Here is a 16,004-nt window from a genome sequence, read left to right on the forward strand (position 1 = left end):
AGGGTCACCCTGGGCCGGAGGCCTCACTGGTTTGCTGTTGCAGGGTCTCCTGAGACTTTGCCGAGTTGTTTTTGAAGGGTCTCCATAAAGCAAAGACACTGGTTACGGCCTCCGCGGCCCTCAGAGCCCGCTGGTTCACTTTTATGGGGTCTTCATAAGGCTGGGGTGCTGGCGATGTGTTATTGTAGGGTCTCTCTGGGCTCAGACTCACAGATGTTAGGAGCTGGAAGGGACCTTGCAGATCACCGGGCCCAGCCCCCTGCTCTAGGCAGGAAGATGACTGGGGCTGGGGGATCCCAGCAAGGCGACTGTCCAGTCCCCTCTTGAAACCCTTCAGGGTAGGTGACCGCACCACCTCTGCAGGGAGTTTGTCCCACTATCTGGACACCCTGACTGTGAAGGAGTTTTCTGGTATTAAGCCTGAAGCAGCCTTCCAGGAGCTTGTATCCATTGGTCCTGGTCTTCCCGGGGATGCCTTGGTGAACAGTTGTTCACTGAGCTCTTGGTACACTCCTCTGATATAGCTATCACGTCCTCTCTCCACCTTCTCTTCTTCACACTAGAGGCCCAGGTTGCTCAGCCTTTCCTCGTATGGCGTGCCTTGCAAGTCCCTGGTCACACGGGTGGCTCTCTTCTGGACCCTCTCACGTTTTTCCACGTCCCAGCAGCAGACCCTGCTGCTTTCTCCCTGTAGATCTCCCTGGGCCCGAGATCCCACTGGTTTGTTACCAAAGGGTCTTTGCTGGTGCCAGGGCTTGCACTCGCACTGCTTTCCCATCCATCCTGGAGTGACTGGACCCCACACTCCTCGCATTTGCTCTTGCCCTGTCCCTCTTGCTCCCAGGCCATGTGCATGTCTCCGCTGCTGCGCTGCCTGCATTTTACTCTCTAGGGCCACAGAGATGCCCCAACTGAAACATCGAGAGGGGACCCCAGCAGGAGGGGACTACTTCAGCCGAGGAACCCCCGGGATGAAGGGAAGTGGCACTTAGAGTAATCCATCATCATTAGAGCCCACGGATGGGCCTTGACAGCACCTTGGGTACTGCAGGGTCCGGGATGCACCTAGAGCTGTCAAGGTGGGGTCTTTTCCACTGAGGCCAGCCAGTGCCTGCCCACTGCGAAGAGTGGGAGCCTTTCAGAAAGAAAAGACTCCACAAGAGCTGGGCAGCTGGCACGCCGCACCAGGTACTGGCTACGCTACACCATTGTCTCACCATCACCCTGCGCTCCCTTCCTTCGTCTAGGGCTGCCCATTGCGTGAGGCTCTTTGTGACCTGCCTGTACAGCACCTGACAGCCAGGTGCTGGGAGTCCTACCACAGACTGCCTGGAGACCGAATCCAGCCACCTGGGCCAGGCCACTCCAGCGCCGATCAAGCCCTAAAGAAAGGCCGGCTCCTTCCATCTGGCTCCCCCTCCCAGCACAATGAAAAGCAAAGCACGGGCAAGGAATTCAGGGCTCCAACAGACTTGGCTGCAAGCAGCAAGCTCCCTGTTCTCGCGTCCCCCGCAAGCGGCTGCCTACAAAGCCACAAGTGTCTGGGGTCCCTGCCTCCTCCAGCACGCAGGCTTCGGTGCGAGTTGAGCCAGGCTCATCAACAGATGGGGGAACTGTGCTAATTGGTTAATTTGGCAGTGGCACAAGACAGCCAGCGAAGACACAACAATGAGAGGCCCTTACGTCTCAGAGGGCATGAATGCAGGTTCGAGGGACCGAAATAATAGACGGAGGGACTTCAGTCATAGAAGAGCCAGGGCAGTTTATTGGATTAAGTACAAAACTGGCAGCCAGGCCTGACAATGCCTTGCGGGCAATCATAGGCAAGACGCTTGACCAGCTAAGCAGCAGCACCCCAAAAGGACGGAGAGTTTCTATGGTACCTTTTCTCTACAGGTTTGGTGCTCCACCTCCCTTGTTTCCCTCCTTCTTACTGTGAAAAATTCATATCTCATCGATTCCATTTTGCCTGGGAGACTCCGTGTAGGAAGGAAGAACCGATCCATTTAGAACATGAGATATTCCCTGCCAGGGACCTCTGGTTAGCAAAAGCCATTTTAAAAACATCTCCCTCTCTTCCTTGTGGCCAGGGAGACCATGGGGGAAAAGGGGTCTTTAATAAAGCTTCAGCAGTGTTGTACTGTTTGCTACATCCTCAAAGAGTTATTACGAGACTAAGAGCCTGCAATCTTAGCAGACAAGGCCAGTACGGGCTGGGGTGGAAACGAGGCAGAGAAACAGGAGGTGACATGACTAAGGTCCCACATAAGTTTTGTGGCAGAGGCAGCAGCACAGCACAGCTTCCAGTTTGCTGCCTTATCCACTGGTCCAGACCTCAGCTCAGCAAAGGGCAACTGGGAACCACAATACTCATCGCCTCCATCCATGCAACCTCCGGGAAGCTCTCCAAAGAGAATGAGGGAAATCCAGACTAATGCTCCTGATGCATCTCAAGGTATGTGCACTCACTTCTCGCCATCCCTTTCTAGAGGACACTTGAAACCTCTCTGCCTCAGTTTCACCACTCTGTGGCAACTACACCTCCATATCCATAAGGTACTCTATGAGTGTTAATGGCAACATGCTCTTTAGTCCACCCCACAGGGATTCTTTAAAAACTGCTGCCCATGATACCAGCTCCAAGACCTGGCTTAAGCCACATACATGCCATTAGTGCCTTCCCCACTCAGCCAGGGAGCTGGGCCTACGTGTACCCCATTAATCACTGCAGTAGGAGGCAAGCACATGTTCTGAGTGAAGAGTGTGCATAAGTGCTTTGCTGAAGCAGGGCCCAAGCTGTTATAAACCTTGATGGATTTTCTTCCCACCTCTTGACCAAAAACAATAGTGAAACCTTATACCTGCCACCAGGTCAGCTTGCTAGTGGTATCACACGAGATGCGTGCATTGTTCGCTGTGAATTATGTCTCTCCAACTTCTGCTACTGTGCCCGGCAGGCCTTGTAAATTCAAGGGTATTATTACAAGAGACGGGTTTCCCCGATAGACTACCTTCCAAGGGGTATGCACTGGCAACCCCTCAGCTGTTTGCATGTTTGTCTCACCCACTACAGGCAGGAACAAGCAGCCTCTTTCAGTTGCACAGAGCCAAGCCTTGACAGCTCCAGTCACTATACAAAGCCAGTCTGAATGCGTCTTCTGCTTCTATTCCCCTCATCCTTGTTGCCACCTGTTCTACGTCTCTAGCCCTTTACGCAGCAGGGGGTTGTTTGCATGCCCCAGCAGTAAATTAGTCTATCGAGGAATATCCTCGTTCAGCAAAGACCTAGATTCTGCAAACACTTAGAACAGGGCTGTCTCCTGAGCTGCACAGACTATAGGTGAGGGCAGAAGTCTGCCCACATTCAGTCTGTCACATACTTCGGGCCACAGTCCATCCATATGTTGTCCAACTAGCCCCAAAGGCTGGAGTAGCAGAACCTATGCTCCCTGACTTCCACATCAGTTTCACATTGCTAAATTCTACAACGCAAGAACCTAAGAGCTGCCAGGCCCATCCTGCCCAATATCGTGTGTCCCAGTGGCACAGCAGATGCTGAAAGGGAAAGTGGACTGGGTCCGATCAGGGTTTTTTTCCCCACTGTTCCTCTAACGCGCAGCCTCCAGCATTTAGGGTCTAGGAAGCTCCAATTCAGAGGCTGTACCTCTAACTCTGTGCTTAATAGCTACCGATGCCCCTTTCCTCCGAGAATGTGTCCAACCCCTTTTTGTATCTAGCTAAAGTCTCAACTTCCACCACGCCTCATGGCAATGACTCAGAATCACAGAAAAGGGTTGGAAGGGACATCAGGAAGTCACATTTAGTCCAACCCCTGCTCAAAGCAGGACCAGCCCCAACTAGATCATCCCAGCCAAGGCTTTGTCTAGCCAGGTCTTAAAAACCTCCAAGGATGGAGAGTCCACCACCTCTCTGGGTAACCTGTGCCAGTCCTTCACTACTCTCCTAGTGAGAAAAGTCTTCCTAATACCTAACCTCAACTTCCCTTGGAATTCCATGCTGGGTGAAAAAGAACATCCTTGTGCTAGTTTTAAACTTATTGCCTACTAGTTTCATTTTGTGACCCCTATTTCATGCAGCAAAGGCAGGGTTGATCCCAGAAGTACAGTTCTGAACAATGGTTCTCTCTCATCTAGTCCATCTAATGCAATCAAAAGGACAGAGAGCCCTTACCCAGATTTGGTTTCCAAGTGCTTTGTCCACACTCGTCAAGTGGCTTGGGTAACAAATCTCCCACCACTAACACATAATTACCAAACTCCCCACTAACTTTTATTTTGCCTCTACAGGGTGGAACAGTAGCAAGAAGTGATATATAAAGTCTAAGACAAGGCACAGCTGTGAGTTCAGATAAGAGATGCAGGAAACAATCATTTGTCCTCTCATCTTACCAAGTCCATCTCTACGTGGTCCTCTCCCACTGCTTTGCCTCTCATGACGGATCAGTAAACAGGTTGAGAGAAGCACCTTTCTGACCTAGTCACCATACCTCGCATCCACATTTGCCCAAGCATCTGCTTGAACAATCTATATCACTGCAGCTGGGATGGAGATCAATCAGCCTTCCACCAGGTTGGATCCACATGTGCTGTTCGAGGAGACATCTGGAGGCTGGCACATCAGAAGTGCTGTTTTATGGTATCCCCTGCTGGCTGCCTCTCTCCCTCCGAGGACTTGCCAGATCACAGCTGGCTAGCAGAATCAAGAGAGGCACTGTTAAATTCATGAGGTGTATCATCTTTCCTGTTTCTTTGTCAAGTACCAAGCTGCTATGAGCACCAGGCTGAGATTTTTCAGCCAGGCCTAGGGGAGTTAGGGATGTGCGATACCATAAATACCTTATCATATCCACATTCTAGCAGTTATAGCATAGACACGGGACTCGCATCCTTCCAGTCATTTTTAAGCCCAGGATAGCACACAATAAGCAACTGTCATGCAAACATGCATCCTTGCAATAGGTGTGTGAATTATAATGCTCTGTTTGTACCAACGGGATATTATAGGCTGAATTCTCAATTCTACTCAGCCCATTTTTGTTGGCTGAGTAAAAGCAGCTTTAAACGCCTGGGTAAGTCCTTTTCCCATGCCAGGACAGTACAAAGGGGCCAGGGCACACAGGGAAATAATTAACCAACCTCCACACAACCCCTTTCTCTCTCCAATCCATCCGTAACAGGTCATTGAGGCAGTGATAAAGAGCAGAACCCAGCCTGTGATTTCCACAGTCTCCGCGTTCTGAATACTTCTCTACTAGACGCATTTCTGTCTGGCTCACATGGCCGGGAAACTGGATGCTTGCCTCCACGGACCTGTAGGGGAGGACAGGTAAAGCTGGGCAGAGGATGAGCTTCTGAGCATCAAAGAATTAACCCCTCACCTGCCTTCTGGGCACTCCTTTCCCCTCTCAGCTCATGGGTCTGTTACAACCCTCTCCCACTTCATCCCCCATCAGGATCAATTTTGATGGCAGGCGGTTTGGCATAGGGCCCAGGGGCTCAAGTCTGATCTGAGTGTGGAGTCAGGAAGAACACTCGAACACGAGCGCAGAAGGACAGGACACCCACAGGTCTTCCTTCCCTATGAAAAACACTGCCCTCTCCTGCCCAACTGTCAACACCTCGTACTAGCCAACTGCTTTTCCAAGGTTCTGTCTCACAACACCACAAGTTGATTGAGAAAAGGTCATTCAGGGGGTTTCTCCTCCATCTATCCACAGCATTAGGTCAGTGGTAAGAGGTGGAGTCCCACTGCTCACCAGTCTGGTCCTATCACAAATCCCAGCCATCTAACACAGAGACCCATGTTTCATTCACACATCTCTCCATGTTGCTTAAATTAGGTAAGAGTTATGCAAATGCACAGGAACTCCCGATGGCACCGATACCACTACTGTACACAGCAGAGCAGAGGAAAGGAGACAGCTTCTTGTTACGGACCAAACTGTCTGCTGTGGAATGAGGAGGGAAGTATTTGGAGCTGAGTGTTAACTTGTGGCTGCAAAGGAGATCCTCTGCTTTGAGAACTGAAGCAGCAAAACACTCCTGCTTCCCAGTGTAAACCCAAGCAATCCTAAGCAGAGCCACTGGGGCAGGAACTAGCATTAGGAAAGAAGTGGCTCTGAAGCAAGAAATACCAGGCATCAGCAGTATCGAAGCATTAGACTGGATTTGCGAGCGTTACCATTGGTGGAAAGGAGATGAGAATTAGGCTGAAGTTTACCCAGCTCGTGGAGATTTATGAGGCAGAAAATCAAATTACCATCATTCCTCCATCTCACACTTGCCAGCTTCCCTTGTCCCCCCCCCAGCACCCAATCAGAGCATAAATAACAGCTGACATGGCATCATTAGGCACTGAACGGCCCTCATTCGGCCATAATCACCACCGACCCCCGCTTTGGCTTCGAGCCCACGCCAGCCCAGCTGAAACACCCCATATCCCACTGCTCTGAACCACTTGAAAGCAACAATCCAGCACAAACACCCGATGGTAGGAGACCGCCTGTTTGTACAGAGGCCCAGGCTGGGGCAATGCAACTCGTTAGCTGAGCTGGGATTTCCAGCCTGGCAGAGCCTGGCTGTCAGCAGGCTCCCAAATCCCACACAGCCCCTGGAGAAGGGCAGCTGCAAAGCACTCATGTAGCAGACTCCTGCCTGCAGATCCTCTCTGTTACACTGGTTTACATCAGTTGCAAACCCACCGCTGGCAGTCAAGCGAGTGGAACGTACCAGAGCAACGGATCAGGTTCAGAGAGCAGCCAGCAGCCGCCCAGCTCAGCTGGTACCTTTGGGTGACTCTGAAGTCACAGAGATACAAAGCCCACTGATGGGCATAGAGGATCTGTATTCTCAGCATGGCCAGTTCCAAGTCCTGTCTGACCAGAGGTTGAGCCCACTGCTCTGATCCATGGTCACAAGCTGATGCAGCTCTATCTGTGCCCCAGAGGACTCTATATTGTCACTGCAAGTCCCACAGCTAGGGAGAAGCAAGCCAGAGGCTACAGACATTTGCTAGTGGTCATTAAGGAGATGCTTAAGCAGGCAGCAGTCCAGAGGAAGAGCCCATCACTATAGTAAAGTGGCTGCATCTTCTCCAGGCAGGAGGCTCTGCCAAGGACAACCAAGCTGAGCCCAGCAAGTACTTTGCTGCCTGCTTCTGATGGATCTGTGTCATGCACATGGCATTACGAAGAGCCAGTCGCAGCACCAGACCGGTGGGCTACCTCTGGCACTAGCCACAGGATGCTGTATTAGGTCTGATCCAGTGTAGCAACGTACAGATACGATGCCACGATGGCAGCACAAGCTGGCTGAGCTGCGTCCACCCACCCCAAAGCTCTGTGAAGCTGGAATCAGACTCATAGACAAGCAGGGCTGAAAGGGACCTCCAGAAGTCACATCTTGTCTCATGCAGGATCAGCCCTGTCCAAACCACCCCAGACTAAACCATTGTCCAACCTCTTGGTGAAATGAGCCTTGACGCAACACCAGATGTCACATTCGAACCTGCCAAAGGTAAAGCTGGGAGACTGCTGCAGCCAATGTTCTACCACCATAAAAGGTCATGAAAGGTTATAAAAGGTTGCAGCGAGCTCTGGGGCAGGAGGCATTAGCTGGTGCACTCGGCCTGCTGCACAAACCTCAGGGCAACGGGAAATGATAGTGAACAGGGCCACGCTGAGCTCTTAGGAGAGGCATAAGCAAGACATTTCAGAGCACAAGGCCTTCCTGAGGACAGCGGCTTGCAGAGATCTTCATGGCAAGGACCGAGTCAAGTTGGTTCCAAGTCCAAGTTGCAATGCCAGGAACCCTCAGTACCTGCTATCCATTCCCGGCAACCTCCACAGACAGAGGTTTCACCATGCTCAACCAAAAGGCAGGTGCAGCAAGTTACACATCAGTACCCAGGTAGCATGCCAGAAGGCAGACACTGCTGCTGTCTGTGGTCAATGCAGACAACAAACTCAGGACACCAGGCTTCCCCTACTCCCTCCTGTCACTGACCAATGGCAGCATCTCCTCATGTCTCAGTTCACCCATCTACACCACCAGCCGGTAAAACACCTGGAAATCTGAGGACCAAGCACCCTGCAACAGTGCAAAAAAGGCTGCCACCAGGCGAGAAGAAAGCAATTGTTCACCAGCCCTGGAAAAGCACATGCAGTTTGCCTTATTTGTAGCAAGAAAGATGAATGTGTTTGCTAGGGCAGAGGATTAAAGCCAGGGCTCTGCCATGTTGGAACTCAAGGCAAACTTCTGCTGGGCTTTCTGCTACCAGCCGAGAGCTGAAGCCACATGGGAGACCAGAGAGAACAGGCTTTAGCAGGTGATTTCTGATGCAGGATTCCCTCTGCCCAGAAAGTGATGAAGCACATGCATCAAGGGCCATGCTCTAGCCACGGGAATCAAAAAGCCAAAAACCTGGGACTGGGGGATTCTTTGTTTGCTGAACAAGCCAGCCCTGGTGGCTTTCCCCAAGAAACCACCCCTCCCTGGCCAGCCCATCCAAAGCACGGGAAAAGTCATAGACTCAGGGTTTCAATTTTAACTTCAGGATGGGAGCTGAAGCTTGGAAGCACAGTGCCACCTACTGTCGAATTACAGGCAGTACTGGGCTGCTGGACCCATGGATGGGTCTCCAGAAAGGGCCCTCACAGCAGCTCTCCCCAGCCTGCCATTGGCTGGCAGCTGGGCCTCCCAGTCTCAACATCTCAATGACAGGCCAGGGCCCAGCTGCCACCATCTCCTCCCCACCACCCCAGCCTTATCTGCCTTGTCCAACCCACTTCCTAGGTTTAATTCTTGCCTCCCCTGCTACTTGTCTCCTCTCCCCCTCCATCCATTGGCAACCCTTCATCATTCCCTTGGCGGGCTGCTGCCAGTGTATGGGGCAGAACTAAGGAGATATACCTGGTTGGCACCACGACAGGCCTAAGCATCTCAGAAGGAAAGCACAGACAGAGTAGGCTGCTCTCTGCAAGAACAAGGTGAAGGGAAGACAGGTGAGTGATCTAATCAGCACACAAAGCACTCAAGTATCCAACTCTGTGATTCAACCCCAGTCACACAAGGAGCCTTGGGCAGAGGCAGGAGCTGGACCCCGGTCACCCAAGTCCTAAACGCAGTGCCTTCACTGCAACACCATCCTCCCTACCACAGCTTCACCCAACAGAGGCCAGCTCCCACTGGAGAAGAGCCAAGAGAGACATGGAAGCTACGGAGAAGGGAAAGAGTCATTTAATTCAAAAGGGTTTGTCCTGACTTCATACAAACCTGACTTCATACATACAATGCACAGAATTTCCTTCAGAAAATAACCAGTGAATTAAATTCTTTTAAAAAGCAGCTATTTCTTAAATAGGCACCCTAAAAACATCTACCAACAGTGCATGCATGTCCTCCTAAGAACACAAAGGCAGGCAGCCTGGAAGCAAATACAGCCTCTACTAACAGGTATAAAAAACCCCACATATCCACATTAGCTTGCTTCTGCGCCTCAGTCATAGCAGCTGCTGAATGCTGCAACACAACCTAACACCACTTACAAGTAGCTCCAAGTCTTAAAAGCAGCCAGGCAATGCACAGCTCCCTCTGCTCCATCCACAGGAGGGAAATTCAGGTGTCCTGAAGTCAGTGGAGCCAAGATTTCTCCCAGCATGTGGCAAATGTCCCTAGGACAACCGGTTACCAGGTCATGCATGTGCATTTGGGAGGGATCCTGGCTGCTGTCTGAACAAAGCCATTTTTCTCCCTGACATTTCTAAGTTGCCTGTTTCTCGCACTGCTCCATCTCTTTGTCATGTGGACTGGAGGGGACTAACTGGCAAGTTCTGGCTCCAAGTTCCTGTAAGGCCCGACTACATGTCCTAATCAACCCACACTGACCTGGTTTCAGCAAAGAGACTGAGCTAATTTTAAGGCTCTGGAAGGGTTGTGCATTTAGGGTGGGATTTCCAAAGGGAAGACAGGTGAGGCAACCAAGTTGCACTGAGGTTCAGAGAGAAGTGGGCACCTGGCTCCCTTCCACTCCTTTCAAAATCCAGCCTCATGTCCTACATTTTCTCTTTCTTAGCCTCTACAGATCCTGCTCTCCTAAGTTAACTCTCTGAGGATGGGCTGTGTTGGGGGCAGCCAGTCTGCCCTGCCAGCCAAAACAAGGAGGCAAAGTAAGTGGGAACTGTAAGTTGGCAAGGTATAATATAGGTCAAACCTACTCTGGAGAGTAAATGCCTTTCAAATGACACTGTAAGCACAGGAAAAGTTATGTGACCTGCATGAAGTCACAGTGAGTCAGCTGGAAAAGAGCCCAGCTCCTGCTCTCACCATCATGTCATCCCTGACACAGAGTTAAGCACTCTTAAGCTCTCTAGAGCAGGCCACCCCCCTTGTCTTTCTGACTGGAACCAGCTGATGTAATGCATGCCAGAGCACTGCAGCTGACCACAAACAGAGCTGGAGGTCACAAGGCCCAAGAGGCTGCAAGCGCATTAGGTTGCAAACTTGAGAGGCTGCCTAAACACTCACCTGGACTTCCCATTTCCGCTGTGATGAACCAGCCATAAGATCTTATGGGATCCACTGACTTTCACATACCAAGTACCTGCGTTCAAAATGAGCGTGAAATAGCAAAAGCAACAGTAAACTCTGCCTAGGCACAAAACAACAGCCAGGCACGTCCACAGGACGCTGTATATTTTATCATACCCATCTTCACCCCTGGGCAAACACAGTATATGACACAGTGCAAAGGATAACTTCTAATAACGGAAGGGAAGTGAGTTTGAAAACACTCACTCACATGGAAAGGGATTCTTCATCATTTCTAGGATCATTCTTCTAGGCTCATAACCATTGGGAGGCTCCTAAAGGCAATCACTCTCTGAGAGCTTTTCTTCCTGCCCAGTACCCACACACAGGGAGTTTTGTTACTGTGAAATCATTCCTAATCATACAAACTTTTCTCCCTCCCTGCCAAGGTCATGCTGGTTTGGAAGAGAACCCCAGAATCCAGATGTCACTCATTCAAACCCACCAGCTATGGGTTTTTCCCCCTTCGACACAGATTTGCTGACTGCTCTTGGACAGAAAGCAGCACTGTTTGGTCCACAGGATCACAGATGGCTGAAATCCAGAGCTAGGACTGGAGCGGGGAGGCCACAATTCAGATCACAGCTTCTTTATAAAAGTCTTCACCTGTGACAGAAAGAAAGCAGCTTTTATCACAGCACACAGAAACCAGGCAACACATCCACATCCCTGAAACACCTCTCCATCCCTGGAAATGTTCAAGAGCAGGCTGGGTAGACACCTGGCTGTGATGGTTTAGTCCTGTTCTGAGCAGCGGACTGGACTGGACTGGACTGGATGACCTTGTGAAGTCTCTTCCAACCCTACTTGCCTATGATCCACAGCTATACTCCAGTCACAGACCAGGTAGTACAAAGCCTTCTACACCAGATGTATTTTATCAGAGACATTGAGAGAGCAAGAAGCTTTAGCTAATCTTAAAACCCACCAAGAAGGAAGAAGAGATTATTTTCATTGCAACAGAGTTCAGAGTTCCAAACCCCACTGTACAAGTGGATATAAATACTACCTAGGCCCACAATAGCTTGCTTATTAAGAATAGTGACATATGAAGAAGAGGGTAGATAATTATAATGATTATAACACAAGGTGGCAAGTTACACAAGCAACAGGCATCTCCTGTGCACTTCCTGGCAGAATTCAAAGGGCAGCGCAAGGAATGGAGCTGTTTCACTTATCAGGAAAGCAGTATCAACACATTTTCTACAGCTCCACTCAGCCCAAAGGAGCCTGAAACACTACAATTCAGTCCCAAGGATTTTATATTTGGTGCTGGGAATTAAGCATTTCTGCAGTTAAATCCAACACCTATTCAGCAGCACAGTTTGGAACAGAAAACAGAGAACCGCCTTATCCAATTGAGAGGGAACTGAGAGGGAAGAGGCAGTTCTCAAATTTGGCCAGGACATCAAGGGTCAAATTATTCCTTAATTAGTAACTCCTCATACTTGATAATCAAATAAATAGGTGCCTGGATATGCATCTTGTCTACTGGCAACTATCTTCATCCCGCACCCCTTAATACTAAGCTTTGGCATGGGCCATGGGCAACACACCTATAAGGACACTTGTTCAGTATTTTACACCCAGGATGACTCCGGGGGCTTCTATTTTATCCGAAGTACAAGAGAAATCAGAGCAAAGTCTTCTAAGCTATACACCGGTTTACTGGGATATTGGCAATCAGGCAACATTATCAAGAGCAGCTGCATCCAGCAGAGAATACACAGACTCACTCGCTGCTGCATAGGAAAGTCTCAGGGCCCTCTGAATCCGTCATCATGGTTTGAGGCAACTTCCAGACTCCCACCACTCTGCCTCGGTGTGAAGGAGTTTTATACACTTCAGGTTCAAATGTCTTATTCCCACCCATTTCTCTGAAAGAATGATCTCTTGGCCAATTGAGCTGAGAGCAGAGAAACTGAGGCATGACCTGTGACCACTGTTCTTTCCTGGGCTCACCTTATTAGCACTGGCTTGTACATCTCAGCTCCCTTGAAACTGCCACTCACCATCTACCTTCAGACTGAACTACTTCTGTGATCTGTGAGGAGTGACACACTTAGCAGAGCAAAAAGGGATGAGAGGTGTTCAGGACTCCCCAGCACTAACAACTGCTGAACATGGCTGCAGCTGGTCATCTCCCCTCCAGGGAAAAGAGAACCTTCTGTCACACACCCATGCAATCCTGCCCTTTGTCGGAAGGGCAAGCAGAGGCCAGTGTCAATCACCTACCTTCCTCATAAGCTCTTCTTGAACTGATAGGTTGTGCTCAAAGTCCTGGTTGACATCCAGCACCAACACAGGAACATTCCTCAGGTTTTCAAAGTGGACCCTGGAGAAGGCAGAAGAAGGGCTCTGAACAATGGTACTTGTTGGCAAACATCTAGGAGGAGGCATGGGTAGAACAGGCCCAGGGAGAAGACGGATGCATCAGACCTTTCTTCTAGCACGAGTTCTGCTCTCATACCAGTTCAACCATTAAGTGAAGCCACAGGGAGCCAACACTTTTCCTCATATCCATCAAAGCAAGAGAGCTCTGAACTGAGGTGCTCTCAGCAAGACTCAGTCCCCCTGGATTCATCATCATTCAAACCAGCAAAGCCCTCCAAGTGCTACCTGACACAATACCCTTATGCCAGAGGCATCCTCCCAGAAATCCTTTGAAGGGTGCCACAGGAGGTGTGAAGAGATAAATGAGGCGTGAGGAGATAAGCAGTTAAGGCAGCTTATCTCCCTGCCTGGCTGGTCCCTTGACCCCACTGCAAGGAGGTCAGCCCTGTAATAAATACATTAGTCTTTGAAATAGGGTGCCTCTCAGTTCACAAAAGTTATGGAGGGGTGTCTCAAGTCTGACAAGACAAAAAGTGCCATGACAAGGGACACCTAAGATGAGGAGTATGACAGGGCAAGGAGTACCCCTACATTCCAAAGGAGTGGCTGAGGTTCCCCTGTCTTCGAAGGCCCATCAGGACTTGTGGTCCCCTAGCAACTACCTGGGATGGGAAGAGGCCTAACGGAACAGCAGACCTGGGACCCAGGACTCCTGGGTTCTACCACTGCTCGGCAGCAAAACCCATTATTTCTGTGAGCTGGATCTTGCCACATCCTAGCAATGGCCCCAGGTCAGTGGAGAAGGCAGCAACCCCCTGATAGGAGTTGGGTCTGAGTGGTCTCTGGCAGAAGCTTCAGGACTGGGTGCAACAAAAACAGCACAAGGCAACTCCAGATGAGGACAAGCCTACTGAAATATCCTCGCAGAACTGTGTCATTCAGATCAACAGTCAAAGGAGTAGTGGGAAGCCTCAGAGAAGGGTGAAGAAGGGCTGTGAAGAGCTGGAGGCATCAGGGAGAGATCGCCAGAGCTGGGGAACAGGCCAGGGTGGAGAGGGGGGCAGACGTGTGGTTGGGAGCTAGGTCATACGTTAAAGCCACTGAAGGGGCCAGGGACTGAGAACCCACCCGCCTTTTCCCCGGTCACTCACTCTGTGCTTTTGTTGACTAGCCAGTTCTCGTGCTGGGCGTGAAGCTGCTCCAGATACTCCAGCTTGATGTCCTTCTCCTCAGCCCTTGCCCTTCGGCGAAGCCTTTCCAGACATTTCTGGAGAGAGAGGCAGGTCTGTTAGCCTGATCGCCTTATGTAAGCCCCACTGAATTTAGTAGAGGGCTGTTTGGCATGAGCCACAGAGGAGGAGGCCTAGACGGTAGTGCAGGCAGCAGTAACAGCTGAGAGGCAGCAGGGAAGCAGGAGATGCAGCTGCTCTGAGGGGAGACAGCCACACAAACAAGTCAGAAGTCACAGGGCCTCTTTACTCTCTACTAATCAGTGCCATGGAGGGGCTTTCAGATGAGGAGAGACTAAGAGGCCAGGCCTGTTCAGGTTAGAAAAGAGATGGGGGGTGGGAAGCAGGATAAGGGCTTACATAATAGTAAATGGTGAAGTCAAAGGGGATTTATTATTTACTGTCTTTCATGGTACAAGAACTAGTAGGTAGTAAGTTTAAAATGACCATGAGGCAGTCCTTTTTCACCCAGTGGGTCATTCAAGGGTAAACCTTGTTGCACCCAGATGTGATGGAAGTGGAGAATTTAGCCAGATTCACAAAGGGACCAGACACATTCTTGGAGGAAAGGGGCATCAGTAACTATTGAGCATGGGAGTGTGGAGCATGGCCTCTTAATCACAACTTCCTAGACCATAAATGCTGGAGGCTGCAAGTGAGAGAGGAACAGTGGAAAAAGCCCTGATCAAACCCAGGCAACTCTCCTTTCCAGCATCCCCTCTCTGCCACCATGCAACACAGGAGACTGAGCAAGATGGACCTACAGTCTGACCTAGGAAATGGCAGTTCTTCTGTTCTTGTGAACAGGTGCAGGCACCAGAGTCAGGCTGGGTGTGGGACAGGCATCAGTCACCACAGGCCATTTCACCTTGCAGATAAGTCCTTGGAGCACCAAAGCCTCCCTAGAGGTTTTTAAGTGTACGTTGCACAAACACATGGCTGGGATGGTCCTGCTGACCCTGCCTGGAAGGGGGCTGGACAAATGTGACCTCCTGAGGCACAGCCCCATACATCTATGGTTTGCCTTGTATTCCTGGAACCTTTCAGAGGTGGCTCCTTCTTGTCTATGCGTTAATAGCTGCATTCAAACTGCCTTTTTTCCACCACTTCCCAAGTCTGCTCCATAAGGAGAAAGAGGGTCAAGTGAGGGACCAAGTATGACCAGAATCATGGAAGCAGATAAAAACCACATTTTGGAAGGTTCCAGTGCTAAAGAAAGATGCCCTGATGGTTCTCCACACAAGCACCATGCTCCACCCACCGTTACCCGACTCTGGAAATCTATCGGTTGCCAACACGGGGTTAAAACAGGAAGCGCTGGCCCTGTCTGAAGAATGGACAGCAGAGCAAGTGGCCCATGTTGATTAGGATCAGAGGATCTCTAGAGATCCCCAACAAAATGAAAGCCCCAGGTGCTAATCTCTCACACTCAAACAGGACATATCCAGTCTTGTTATGAAAAAGAGAAGGCTGAGAGGGGATCTGGTGACCGTCTATAAACTTACTAAGGGGGACCAGCAGGGAACAGGAGAGTCCCTGTTCCCCCGAGCACTACTGGGAGTAACAAGGAATAACAGCCACAAGTTGACAGAGAGTAGGTTCGGGCTAGATATCAGGAGGCGCTACTTCACTGTCAGGGCGGCTAGGATCTGGAACCTACTTCCAAGGGAAGTGGTGCTTGCTCCTACCTGGAGGGTCTTCAAAAAGAGGCTAGATAATCACCTTGCTGGGGTTGTTTGACCCCAGTACTCTTTCCTGCCCATGGCAGGGGGTTGGACTTGATGGTCTGTGCAGGTCCCTTCCAACCCTACCAACTATGAAACTATGAAAGGAG

General features: G+C 50.4%; 1 protein-coding gene and 1 long non-coding RNA gene across 2 annotated transcripts in view; both read right to left on the bottom strand.

The window, feature by feature from the left end:
* Positions 1-4,280: 4,280 nt before the first annotated feature.
* On the bottom strand, positions 4,281-9,179 carry LOC109295506. Its single transcript, XR_002096758.1, has 2 exons — positions 5,157-9,179; positions 4,281-4,710 (listed from the first exon to the last, which is right to left on the bottom strand). It is a non-coding gene; the product is annotated as an uncharacterized LOC109295506 (long non-coding RNA).
* A 62-nt stretch (positions 9,180-9,241) lies between these two features.
* Positions 9,242-16,004, bottom strand: part of DGUOK (deoxyguanosine kinase) — a gene marked incomplete at its 5' end in the record, with an annotated part of 14,300 nt that continues 7,537 nt past the window's right edge. The window contains 3 exons of the mRNA XM_019514303.1: positions 9,242-11,213; positions 12,843-12,942; positions 14,093-14,208. Of these exons, the coding sequence (XP_019369848.1) occupies positions 11,187-11,213; positions 12,843-12,942; positions 14,093-14,208 (243 nt within the window). The remainder of the gene's footprint in view (positions 11,214-12,842; positions 12,943-14,092; positions 14,209-16,004) is intronic.

The sequence above is a fragment of the Gavialis gangeticus genome, unplaced genomic scaffold, assembly GCF_001723915.1.
Source record: "Gavialis gangeticus isolate Ggan-Ray unplaced genomic scaffold, GavGan_comp1, whole genome shotgun sequence".
Lineage (NCBI taxonomy): Eukaryota > Metazoa > Chordata > Crocodylia > Gavialidae > Gavialis > Gavialis gangeticus.